Source organism: Ornithorhynchus anatinus, chromosome 4, assembly GCF_004115215.2.
Source record: "Ornithorhynchus anatinus isolate Pmale09 chromosome 4, mOrnAna1.pri.v4, whole genome shotgun sequence".
Lineage (NCBI taxonomy): Eukaryota > Metazoa > Chordata > Mammalia > Monotremata > Ornithorhynchidae > Ornithorhynchus > Ornithorhynchus anatinus.
In genome coordinates, this window is record NC_041731.1 from 77449722 (window position 1) to 77462794 (window position 13073).

A 13073-nucleotide genomic window follows, 5' to 3' on the forward strand; every position below is an offset into this window, starting at 1 on the left:
TTCATCTTTGCTTAAGCACAAACCTCCATTAGCTAAAAAAAAGGACTAACCTCAGGAAGTAATTTACCATGCAGGGCTGGGAACAGCAGTAAACTCCAGAAGCCTCAAAAATGGAAATCTGCCATTGAGTTACATGTAAACGTAAACCGATACAATGTATCCTATTTGCTGAAACTGTTACTATAAAGAGTACAGTTATGAAAACTTGGAGGAATCATGACTGCCTGGGTATTTTACTGTATTGTGAAAAAATACTGGATAGATCTGGAGACAAAAATTAATAGGAAGACTCAAGCTACTTAAAGGAAGACAGGATTAAAAATGTATAATTCCTAAAATGTAACTATGTTTTGCTCTTAAGCATTTTACATATGAAAATGCCTCCATCTAGTGTATATTTGTAGTACTTTTAAATTAAAAGTTCAGCACAAAAAAGCACAATAAACAATGCAACTATTTATTGCTTTGGGTCTCTTTCTAAGAGTGGTCTTGAAATGGAGGGGAGAGGAAGGTCAGGTCAAATAATAAGAAATAAATGCCACATATTGCATTCATCCCTCTTCTCTTTTGAACTCGAGTTGATCCTGATCATATGGGATCAATCAATCAGTCAGTCAGTGGTATATATTGAGAGCTTATTGGCTGCAGAGCACTGTACTAAACACTTGGAAGAGTACATTATAACAGTTGATAGACGTGTTCCCTGCCCACAACGAGCTTACAGTCTAGAGGGAGAGACATTAATAGAAATAAGCAATTTATAAAATATACTAATTTGAATTGCGTTTGAAAAGCAACCGCTTAGTCCGAAAGCCCGTCAAAGGGCAGGGACTGTCTCTATCCGTTACCGATTTGTACATCCAAGCGCTTAGTACAGTGCTCTGCACATAGTAGGCGCTCAATAAATACTATTGAATGAATGAAAGCAGCCTGGTCTAGTGGATAGAGTCTAGACCTGGGAATTAGAAGGACCTGGGTTCTTATCCCGGCTCCCCCACTTGTCTGCTGTGTGACCTTGGGCAAATCACTTTACTTCTCTGTGACCTCATCTGTAAAATGGGTATTAAGACTCTAAGTCCTAGGTGAGACAGGGACTGTGTCCACGAATATCTTGTAGCTACCCCAGGACTTAATACAGTGCCTGGCACATAGTAAGCCCTTAACAACTCCTATCAACACACTCTTCCTCTCCTTTTCCCTTCCCTTCCTTCTCCTCCTCAACCACCACCCACACCTTCTCCCCTCAGCCTGCTGAAGAATCCTGAGCAGTGATCTGGCCAGAGATGAGCAAGAAGGAAAGGAAGCCTCCGGCAAGGCTACTCCTCACTTGACCCGGATAAAAATCAGAAAAGATTAGAGAAGCAGCATGGCATGGCCTAGCAGATAGAGCACAGACCTGGAAGTCAAAGGGACATAGGTTCTAATCCTGGCTCTGCCACTCGCCCGCTGTGTGACCTCGGGCAAGTCACTTCGCTTCTCTGGGCCTCAGTTACCTCATCTGTAAAATGGGCATTGAGACTGTGAACCCAGACTGTGTCCAACTTAACTTGTATCTATCCCAATACAGTACTAGAACAGTGCCTAATAATAATAATGTTGGTATTTGTTAAGCGCTTTACTATGTGCCGAGCACTGTTCTAAGCGCTGGGGTAGATACAGGGTAATCAGGTTGTCCCACGTGGGGCTCACGGTCTTCATCCCCATTTTACAGATGAGGGAACTGAGGCCCCGAGAAGTGAAGTGACTTGCCCACAGTCACACAGCTGACAAGCGGCGGAGCGGGGATTAGAACCCATGACCTCTGACTCCTAAGCCCGTGATCTTTCCACTGAGCCGCGCTGCTTCTCTGCCTAGCTGCCTAGCACATACTAAGTGCTTAACAAATACCATAAAAAAGCAAGCACCCACATAATAAAGCGTCGGATAAAGTTTAACCGTCACTTTCAGGAATGAATCATCTTGAAAGTTGAACCCCACATTTCACAGTCTGCAACCCGAGATGAAATTCAATCAATCAATCATATGTATTGAGGGATTACTTACGTACTGAGGGATCAGAGCACTGTAACGTGCTTGGGACTGTATAATATAACAGAGTTGGTTAACCCGTTCCCTGCCCACAACGAACTCAGTCCAGAGGGGAGACAGAGCTATTGTACGGATGAAGAGGAAAGTTCACGGAAGACCTGGAGGCTAGATTCTTTTCTTTGTAAATGAGGAACATGAAATTGGCTTTTCTGGGAACATGCTTTCTGGTAGAGGAGTAGATAGCCGTGTTTTCAGGAAGGCTGAAGAGAGGGAAACAGCCTGCCTGGTTGCTAGCCGAACTGTAGACTCTTTTGATGCTAACTCTTCTCTCTGCTCCTTGACTTTGTGGAAAAAATGTCCACTGTACCATCCGAGAAGTCTTTCATTTGAATTTTTAACACCAATCTGTCTGGGGTGACTCTAATAGAATGGAAAGATATTTTTTCACCAAGCTTTTCGTGGGCTTCTCCTGACCTGTTTATGGGGTTTAACTGCCATGAGGGAGTTGGGTGATCTGAATTGTTTTTGCCCAGTTTAGCCACCAGTGACCTCGCTCTCAGCCCTTCAGGTCTCCCGTACCTACCAAGGAATCATAAAGGAGTTCCAGGAACGCTCGGTATCCGAGGTAGCTTCAAGCAAAACCACGGATTCTACTTCCACGGTCCGACAGCAGCACGTAGAAACCACTGTCTGGCCTCAGCATGCATCAACAGAGGTTTTGTGAGAATGTGCTAACCTAACCTGTCTTTTCCTAGCCTTTTTTTAATGGTATTTTCTAAGCATATGCTATGTATCAAGCACTGTTCTAAGCACTGGGATAGATACAAGTTATTATTATATATTAATAATGGTATTTGTTAACTGCTTTCTATGTACCAGGAACTGTTCAAAGCACAGGGGTAGATACAAGATAAATGGGTTGGACACAGTCCCTTTCTCAGGTAAGGCTCACGGTCTTAATCCCTATTTTAAAGGTGAGAGAGCTGAGGCACAGAGAAGTTAACTGACTTGCCCAAGGTCATTCAGCAGGCAAGTGGTGGAGCGGGGAGTCAAACCCAAGATCTTCTGACTCCCAGACCCGTGCTCTATCCACTACGCCATGCTGCTGCTGTGAGTTCCACTTGGGGCTCACAATCTAAACAGATGGGAGAACAGGTACTGAATCCCCATTTTGCGGATGAGGAACTGAGGCAAAGAGAAGTCGTGACTTACCCAAGGTCACCCAGCAGATGAATGGCAGGGTCAGAATTAGAACTCAGGTTCTCTGACTCCTGGGCCTGAGTTCTAAGCACTAGGGTAGATACAAAATAATCCCGTTGTCCAACGTTGGGCTCACAGTCTTAATCCCCATTTTACAGATGAGGTAATAATAATAATAATGTTGGTATTTGTTAAGCGCTTACTATGTGCAGAGCACTGTTCTAAGCGCTGGGGTAGATGCAGGGTAATCAGGTTGTCCCAAGTGAGGCTCACAATCTTAAACCCCATTTTACAGATGAGGGAACTGAGGCACAGAAGTGAAGTGACTTGCCTACAGACACAGATGACAGGTGGCAGATCCGGGATTCGAACCCATGACCTCTGACTCCCAAGCCCGTGCTCTTTCCACTAAGCCACGCTGTCTACTCCTTAGAATGGGAACCGTGATGCTGAAAATACTTTCAGTAGAACTTCTAAATAACAGTAATTGAAACTAAAAACTCCCTGTATGTGGGGTTACTATCTTCTGCAGAATAATAATAACAATAATTGTTTTATTTGTTAAGCACTTCTTATGGGCCAGGGGTGGATACAAGCAAATCGGGTGGGTCACAGCCCCTGTCCCACATGGGGCTCACAGTCTCGATCCCCATTTTATAGATGAGGTAACTGAGGCCTAGAGAAGTAAAGTGACTTGCCCAAGGTCATGCAGCAGACAAGAAGAAACCCACTAATGCAGAGGACCAATGAGGACTTTATTATTGTCCTCTGAGGCAGAAGTGTGAGTTTCCAATTCTCCAAGTCTCCATTAAATATTGGCCCGAACCTGGACCATTCTCTCTGCAGGAATGAGCAAGTTTTTGTTCTTTAAAGAAGTACTTCTTCTTGGCTTTACAAATTGTTTTGTTTAAAATGAAGAATGGGGCCATTGAAGATCCGTGACCACAGCTTTTATCCACCCTCAACACCCAGCACATTATTGGCTTCCGTTCCAAAGGAAGAGCCGGTTTCGGTTTTTAATGATCAAATCTGGTCTCCCAAATGGTTTTTGCTTTTGACATAATTAATTACAGCTGCATATTGTTACAGCTCTAACGCCTCATTAATATCATTTTAATGACTCTCTTGGTATCAATTAACCATTTTGATGTTTGTCAAAAAGCACTGCAGCCTGGAATGGCCCATTTCAAAATGAAAAGCAGAATATCCGGTGCAAACGGCGCATTAGAGAAGCAGCGTGGATCAGTGGAAAGAGCCCGGGCTTTGGAGTCAGAGGTCATGGGTTCGAATCCCAGCTCCGCCACTTGTCAGCTGTGTGACTGTGGGCAAGTCACTTCACGTCTCTGTGCCTCAGTGACCTCATCTGGAAAATGGGGATTAAGACCGTGAGCCCCACGTGGGACGACCTGATTCCCCTGTGTCCACCCCAGCGCTTAGAACAGTGCTCTGCACATAGTAAGCGCTTAACAAATACCAACATTATTATTATCCCAGAGAATATGCCTTTAAAAAGAGCCATCCACCTAACTTCTCATTAGAGAGCAGGTCGGGCTGCATCTGAGTTTGGTCCCTGAGTTGCATTCGAGTCGCAAAATGTAACCAGAAAATGTTCTTTGGGTGAAGATCCACTGTGGTGTCCTAGTGGCATTAGGTTTCATTCACCCAATCATATCTGCATACTGTGTGCAAAGCACTGTACTAGGCGCTTGGGAGAGTGCGATATAACTATAAACAGAAACGTTCCCTCCCCACCACGAGCTTAGAGTCTGGCGGTGGGCGGGGGGAGGCAGATATTAATATCAAAAAAATAAATTCCAGATATGTACGTAAGTGCTGCGGGACTGGGACGGGGGAAGAACAGAAGGACTAAGTCAGGGAGACAGAGAAGGGAATGGGAGAAGAGGAAGGGGGGATTAGTCAGGGAATGAGAGAAGAGGAAGGGGGAATTAGGGAAGGCCTCCTGGAGGAGATGTGCCTTCAGTAAGGCTTTGAAGGTGGGGAGAGTAACTGCCTGTCGGATTTGAGGAGGGAGGGCGTTCCGGGCCAGAGGCAGGACCTGGGGGAGGGGTCAGAAGTGAAACAGATGCGAGAGAGGCACAGTGAGAAGGTTGTTACCTTTACAATTCACTATCCTGTAATGTCACCAGAACAAGTTTGTTTCCTAATCCCTCTAGGGCTCCGTACCTTTACTCCTCAACAGAAACAGACCCGGTTGGATTTTCCCCAAGAGGACGAACGGTGTGTCGGGGACACCTACCTGGTCGGACAGCCCCAAATCCAGGAGCACAGACGGTGTGGCGGAGACAAAACTCTAGGTCAAGGTAGCGTCCTTTCACGCACTCGCACAGGCGGTTGTGGGTGCTGTTACATTCTTGTCTCACGTACTGGAGCTCTTTGCAGACGGTATTGCAATACTGGCACTCCTCGTCAGAATGCCATTCGCCTGCGTAGTGGCTCTCCGGACAAGGGGCACACAGGGTCTGTCTGCTGGCTGAACAGTGCCGTTTCACGAAAGTCCCCGGAGGGCACTGGTTACACGTCAGCTGACGAGCCGTTGCAGGGTCGTAATGAAGGTACTTTGGAGGGAAGATTTCCTGGAAGGTCCACTTAACCGAGATGCCCAGAAACTAGGAGGAGGAAATAAAATGTCGACTGGTTAATGACCGAGACTCGAGGCTTATGTATAATAATGTTGGTATTCGTTAAGCGCTTACTATGGGCAGAGCACTGTTCTAAGCGCTGGGGGAGATACAGGGTCATCGTGTCGTCATGGGAGGCTCACAGTCTTAATCCCCATTTGACAGATGAGGTAACAGGCGCAGAGAAGTGAAGTGACTTGCCCGCAGTCACACAGCTGCCAAGTGGCAGGGGCGGGATTCGAACCCATGACCTCTGACTCCCAAGCCCGGACTCTTTCCACTGAGCCACGCTTCTATTTCTCTAAACGGGATGGGTTGGAACCTGGTTATCTTTTATCTATCCTTTATAAATACGACTGAATGAATGGATTCAAGCAAATCTGGTTGGACTCAGTCCCGTCCTATATGGGTCTCTCAGTCTTAATTCCCGTTTCACAGATGAGGTCACTGAGGCACAGAGAAGTTAAGTGACTTGCCCGAGGTCACACAGCAAACAAGGGGTGGAGCCAGCATTAGAACCCAGGTACTTCTGACCCCTGGCCCGTGCTCTACCCACTAGGCCTCTCTGCTTCTCACTGTGGGAATTAAGGGAAAGAGTTTGCCTCCCTGCTGATGTTCAATTCCACCTGCCCAAGAGAATGTTTACAATTCTCTCTCTCCCCCACCACCCTGACTGTAAACTCGATATGGATAGCTAGTGTGTCTGTTTATTGTTCTATTATACTCTCCCAAGTGCTTAATACCCTGCTCTGCAACAGTAAATGCTCAATAAATACGACTGAATGCATAAATAACGAGAACGAAAACTGAAAATGCGCTTTTGACCTGAAGAGCGTTCAAGTAGTTCTTTCAGTGACAGTTTCCTTCCCTCCCCCGCCCACCATCCCACCAAATGAAAACACTGACTACTCTTAGGGCCAGACGGAGGCCAGAAACACTCCTTCCATTTTCCAAAATTCTAAAGGACACTGTAACTGCCTCGGTGACCTTTTCTGACCTCTGGAAACCTTACTGAAACCCACTGAAAGGGGGGAAGGCGTGCCAAAGTGGTGCAGTGGCCCTCTGTCTCCAATGCAGGGGAGAAATTGCTAATCTTGGCCCGTTTCATAAATATTCAGGGACTTCCATGAGAGTAAAGGGAATTCCGCTCCCAACGGAACACGCCGCAGGTTTCAGACAGGACTCAGAGCGGAGGGGAAGCTGATGTTTCATGGAAAGTGGCTGTTGTTACTAATGGGTCTGATAGTGGCTCCATTGTGTCCTCAACTTGGCAGTCATCTGATGAGCTCTTGCTCAGAGGGTGAAAGGCTTCTCAGTGCAGCTGGAAGCCTGGCTCCCAATTATGTATCCTTCCTCTCTGCCGAGACCCTGCACCGAATCTAAATAAAACCTTCATCCTCCCCTGGGGAGGCTCTTCGGGGCAGGAAACCGAATGCAGGCTGACTATACCGAGTGTGACATTCTGGTTTATAGGTGTTTCCCAGTGGAAACAGCCCAGGGCTACGAGTCGGGCGACCTGGATCGTAGTCCCAGCTTGGGCATGCTGGGTGACTTTCGGCCAGGCACTTAACTGCTCTTGGCCTCAGTTTCTTCATCTGTAAAATGGGGATAATTATCTCTACCACTCAGGAATATTCGGAGACTAAAATGAGACTACTGATATGAAAATGCAAGGCCCGGTTATCCTCCGCCCTGAATTTCCATTGCGATTTTTTTTAATGGTATTTGTTAAGCGCCTACTTTGTGCCAGGCACTGCACTAAGAGCTTGCATAGGTACAAGTTGGATGCGATCGCAAGATCACACCGGAGACAAGTGTTGGAGCTGGTATTAGGACCCAGGTCTTCTGACTCCCACTAGGCCACGCTGCTTCTTGGGTAAAGTGATAGTATTAAAAACAATATAATTATGGCGTTTGTTATGCACTTATTATGTGCCAAACACTGTACTAAGCTCTGGGGTAGATACAAGGTAATCAGGTTGTTCATTCAATAGTGTTTACTGAGTGCTTACTATGTGCAGAGCACTGTACTAAGCGCTTGGAATGAACAATTCGGCAACAGATAGAGACGGTCCCTGCCGTTTGACGGGCTCACGGTCTGATCGGGGGAGACGGACGGACGAGAACGACGGCGATAAATAGAGTCGAGGGGAAGAACGTCTCGTAAAAACAGTGGCGACTAAATAGAATCAAGGCGATGTACATTTCATTAACAAAATAAATAGGGTTGGGGCTCATAGTCTTAATCCCCATTGTGCAGATGAGGTAACTGAGGCACAGAGAAGTTAAGAGGCTTTCCCGAGATTACACAGCAGACAAGTGGCGGAGCCAGGATTAGAACCCACACCCCCTGCCCCCCAAGCCTGTGCTCTTTCCACTAAGATATACGGCTTCCCTCGAGTTGGCCATTTTACTCTCCAGAAAACCCTAGACACACTGGGTTCTGTGGAAGATTTATGCCTGTAAAGGGCTTTAAATTGCTTGGATGGTGGATGGAAGGGCTTGGATGGTGCTGTGTAAATGCAGGGGATTATGGTTTATTTATTTATTGGCTAGGTCAAAGCACTGGACTGAATTTGGCTTTTGGCTGTAACACTGACTGAGAGAACTTGGCAAGGCACTAAATTTCTCCAGAGAGAGATCAGAAAGAGATCTGTGGGGGAATGGGAGGGTGTTGGTACTCCTGATAAATCTCAGCATTCTGTGAAATGTTCTGAAAATGCTTCCAGGAACCCAGGAAGGGAGTGACATTGGCTTGGAAAATGTCTCTTGCAGAGGAGCCCAAAGGCCACCAGGAAAAGCTCTACCATACAGCAGTCTTATAGCCATAATTTATCAATCATTCATATTTACTGAAAACTTACTGTGTGCAGGACACTGTAAGTGCTTGGGAAAGTCCAACAGAATAATGTAACAAGTCTAGATATGTATATGAATGTCCATCTCCCCTTCTACACTGTGAGCTTGTTGCGGGCAGGGAATGTGCCTACTAACTCTGTTATGTTATACTCTCCCAAGTGCTCATCAACCTTCACATGAAGCAAAAACTCCTCACTCTTGGCTTCAAAGATCTCCATCACCTTACCCTTACGCTTAGTACAGTGCTCTGCACATAGTAAGCGCTCAATAAATACTATTGAATGAATGAATACCCCCTCCTACCTCACCTCCCTTCTCTCTTTCTGCATCCCAGCCCCACACTCCGCTCCTCTGGTGCTCACCTTCTCACTGTGCCTCGTTCTCGCCTGTCCCGCCGTCGACCCCGGCCCACGTCCTACCTCTGGCCTAGAATGCCCTCCCCGCCTCAGATCCACCAATCACACTTCCCCCCTTCAAAGCCCTACTGAAGGCTCACCTCCTCCAAGAGGTCTTCCCAGACTAAGCCCCCCTTTTCCTCAGCTCCCCCCCTCCACGCTGCCCCGATTCCCTCTCTTTGTTTGACCCTCTCTCCCTACCCCACGGCACTTGTACATACCTATAATTCCATTTATTTATATTAAAGCCTGTTTACTTGTTTTGATGTGTAAAACAAGGGAAGCAGCGTGGTTCAGTGGAAAGAGCCCGGGCTTGGGAGTCAGAGGTCATGGGTTCGAATCCCGGCTCTGCCACTTGTCACCTGGGTGACTGTGGGCAAGTCACTTCACTTCTCAGGGCCTCACAGTTACCTCCATCTGTAAAATGGGGATGAAGACTTTGAGTCTCACGTGGGACGATCTGATTACCCTGTCTCTCCCCCAGCGCTTAGAACAGTGCTCTGCACATAGTAAGTGCTTAACAAATACCAACACTATTATTATTATTATGTGTATATAATTCTATTTATATTGAAGCCTGTTTACTTGTTTTGATGTCTGTCTTCTCCCTTTAGACTGTAAGCCTGGTGTGGGCAGGGATTGTCTCCGTTGCTGAATTGAACTTTCCAAGGACTTAGTACAGTGCTCTGCACACAGTAAGCGCTCAATAAATACGACTGATTTACTGTCACTTCCTCTTGGAAGGCAAATTTGCAGTCAGCTTCCCAGCTTCCCAGGAGTATCTCCCCCGTATCCCTTGATCTCATCCACTGACTCCACAAGCTCTCAGCAGCCTCTGCCCCTCACCATCCAAGACCCACAGCCCTCAGGGACCAGGAAGATCAGGAGGTTGGGTAGGAGGCCGGAGTTAGTGGCTTGGGCAGGGCTGCTGGAGTGGGTGGATATTTGGGCAGAAGCTTCTGGATTCTCCAGGCAAACTTCCTTCTTCTCTTCCCTAGGCTTTCTATCCCTTCTCCTTCCTGGACTCCCTGTGTCCATCGTCACTCTCTGCTTTAGGCAGAACCATCCCAATTTGTTGGGGGGTGTTCTGTTTCTGGTCTTCAAAGTCTGACGGCCAACTCCTTAATGGATCCCACTTTGGGCAGAGAGTGGGCTGGGACACTGAGAAAAGGAGGAGGAGGGGAGGGAGGAGCAGGAGGAGCTGTTCTCTCCTCCACCTGCAACCATCAACCCAACAACTGGCCGCCACTACATGTCACCACCATATACTGTCACCCGGCTTAGACCAGACTGTTGGAGTCCAGAGGTGCCAGGGGAGAGGGGTGGCAAAGAGCAGTGGCTGTGGGCACAGGCAGTCTGGTTCTGGCAAAAGGGCTGGGTTAGAAGTGGATGGAGGGTAGAGGAGATTTGTAAGTCTCTTCCATCTCATCCTATCCCATTCCATCCCACCCCATTCCATCCTCAGCCTCTTCCCCTCCTCCCCTATCCTAGTCTCTCCTCTTTCTACTCATCCATTGCACCCCGGTGACTGCATTAGTAGGCATGATACTCATTGCCCCCTTCCCAGCTTGCAGGGACTAGGAAAATTTCATTAGGTAACTAATAGAAAAAGTGGGTTCCTAAGCAAAAGAAACGGTATCACTATTGCACCATAACTGTGGCTATGAAGGATTATGTGACCTATATAACTCAGCTGGTTTCTCTTAAGCATTTTGGGGAATTTAATTGCCATCTGAGGACTGGGAGTGGAACGGCAGTTTCCAGGGATCCCAAAATGGAAAAAAAAAAAAATTCTGCATTTCAAATAAGGGAGACACAAGGATTTACTATTGTGATTATGATCGCAGTCAATTTCAAAGAAGATAATTAGAAAGAATTCATTAAATAGTATCCTGGAAAATTCAGTATAGCAGCAACTCGGATAGTAGCTAAATTTAAATTGGAAATCAAATACACAAGTCCAGTTTCCTACTTTGGCAAAAAACAGGAAAAATGTTATGTGGGTAAAATTGCATATTTGGGTCTCTCTGTCTGGTTAGTCTTGATACCCACATAGATTTTCTGTGGAAAAGAACCAGTGAATCTAAAAGGGGAAGGTAAAGATAATTGACACAGAAAGGGAGCCTTTCATCCCAGAATCTATCTGTCCCTCCACCTTCAACTGCTATCATGCTGCTTTCTGTATGAATCACTTATCTGGATTGGCAACCATAGAAATAAACTACATACAAAATCTTGGGCCCCCACTTTTAGATCATCTCTTCATATGTTTCATGCTGCTATCTTGTCCAAACAATTACACTTACAACCAGCTTCTGAAATGCACATGAAGATTATTCGGTATAAATGGCTCAGAATGTCTAGAGGAGAATTAGCTGACTGTGGGTGCCCGAATCTGTTCCCTTGAATCACTTCAGAAGAGAAGGGATATGTTTTCTCCTGTTTTCTTTCTCTTCTCCTACTTCCTCTTCCATCTATTGCTCCTACTTGTTTGCAACCCTGCGCAGGAATTTCAGATCCAAAATTTTTGTCCACCCACCCCGTCCCTCATTTTAGTCATCAGATCCCCGGTCAAAGAAAGGCTTTGACACTCGGGATTTTACTTCCAAACCGAGAAGCTGAGCATCAGCCCTGGCGTTATGCTGATTCTGATTTCTTCCCTTCCCCTAGCATCTCTGCTGTGGAGAGGCCTTTGGACCTGTGACAACTTGTCTCCTAAGACAGAAAGGGGAGTAGGGAGGGTATATAGTGGCTGATGAAGATCAGATCGGGTAAGAGTTCTGGCTCAGTATTAAATCTCATAGAAACCAACAACAGCCCAATTTCAGGGCATCAAGTCATGTAAGCACCTTGTGGGCAGAAAATTCTTTCAAGCATCTAGTGCAGAGCTCTGAACACAGTAAGCACTCAATACGATTGATTGATTGATTGACAGATCACCCATACAGTAAATGTAGTGACTCTCTCACATAGGAAGCAGCATGGCCTCGTGGCAAGAGCGCGGGCTTGGGAGTAAGAGTATATGGATTCTAATCCCCGCTCTACCACTTGTCTGCTGTGTGGCCTTGGGCAAGTCATTTCACTTCTCGGTGTCTCAGTTATCTCAGCTCTAAAATGGGGATTAAGATTGTGAGCCCCAGGTGGGACAGAGACTGTGTCCAACCTGATAACCGTGTACTTTAGAACAGCGCTTGGTGCATAGTAAGCATTTAACAAATACAATAATTATTATTATTACTATTGTGATGCTCTCCTAAGAGAGATCCTAAACTACTCTCCATCTCTAGCGGTGGGTTGGTTTGTACTGAATGAGTTAGAGCATCCTTGGCATTGTGGGGTGGGGTTCATGGGTCAAAACACCTGATATCTCTCTCTCTCTTGCTTTCTCTCTCCCACACCCCTAAGACCACTTCTAATGGATGAGTGAACTGTGAGCCCGTTTGCACTGATCACGAAGGTTTAAGTTACTGCCTCCGGGGATCCCTCCCCAGCTCTCTTCCAAATCACTGGAGCCTCCTACCTCACACCACCATGTCTGGGCAGAGAAAGCAGCTGCAACCCCCCCCGCCCCCCCCAGACCGTAAATAATAATAATAATGTTAGTATTTGTTAAGCGCTTACTATGTGCCGAGCACTGTTCTAAGCGCTGGGGTAGACACAGGGGAATCAGGTTGTCCCACGTGGGGCTCACAGTCTTAATCCCCATTTTCCAGATAAGGTAACTGAGGCACAGAGAAGTGAAATGACTTGCCCACAGTCACACAGCTGACAAGTGGCAGGGCTGGGATTCGAACTCATGACCTCTGACTCCAAAGCCCGTGCTCTTTCCACTGAACCACGCTGCTTCTCTAATTGTGCACTCATTGTAAATGTATTACACTCATTATGTAAACTCACTGTGGACAGGGAATGTGTCTGTTAGACTGTACTCTCCCAAGGGCTTAATATAGTA

At 46.5% G+C, this 13073-nt stretch overlaps 1 protein-coding gene across 2 annotated transcripts in view; it reads right to left on the bottom strand.

The window, feature by feature from the left end:
- Window positions 1-13073, bottom strand: part of TNFRSF11B (TNF receptor superfamily member 11b) — a 70545-nt gene that overhangs the window by 10918 nt on the left and 46554 nt on the right. For both annotated transcript variants that reach the window (XM_029063873.1, XM_029063874.2), the window contains exon 2: window positions 5486-5855. In XM_029063873.1, coding sequence (XP_028919706.1) covers window positions 5486-5855 — 370 coding nt within the window. The remainder of the gene's footprint in view (window positions 1-5485; window positions 5856-13073) is intronic.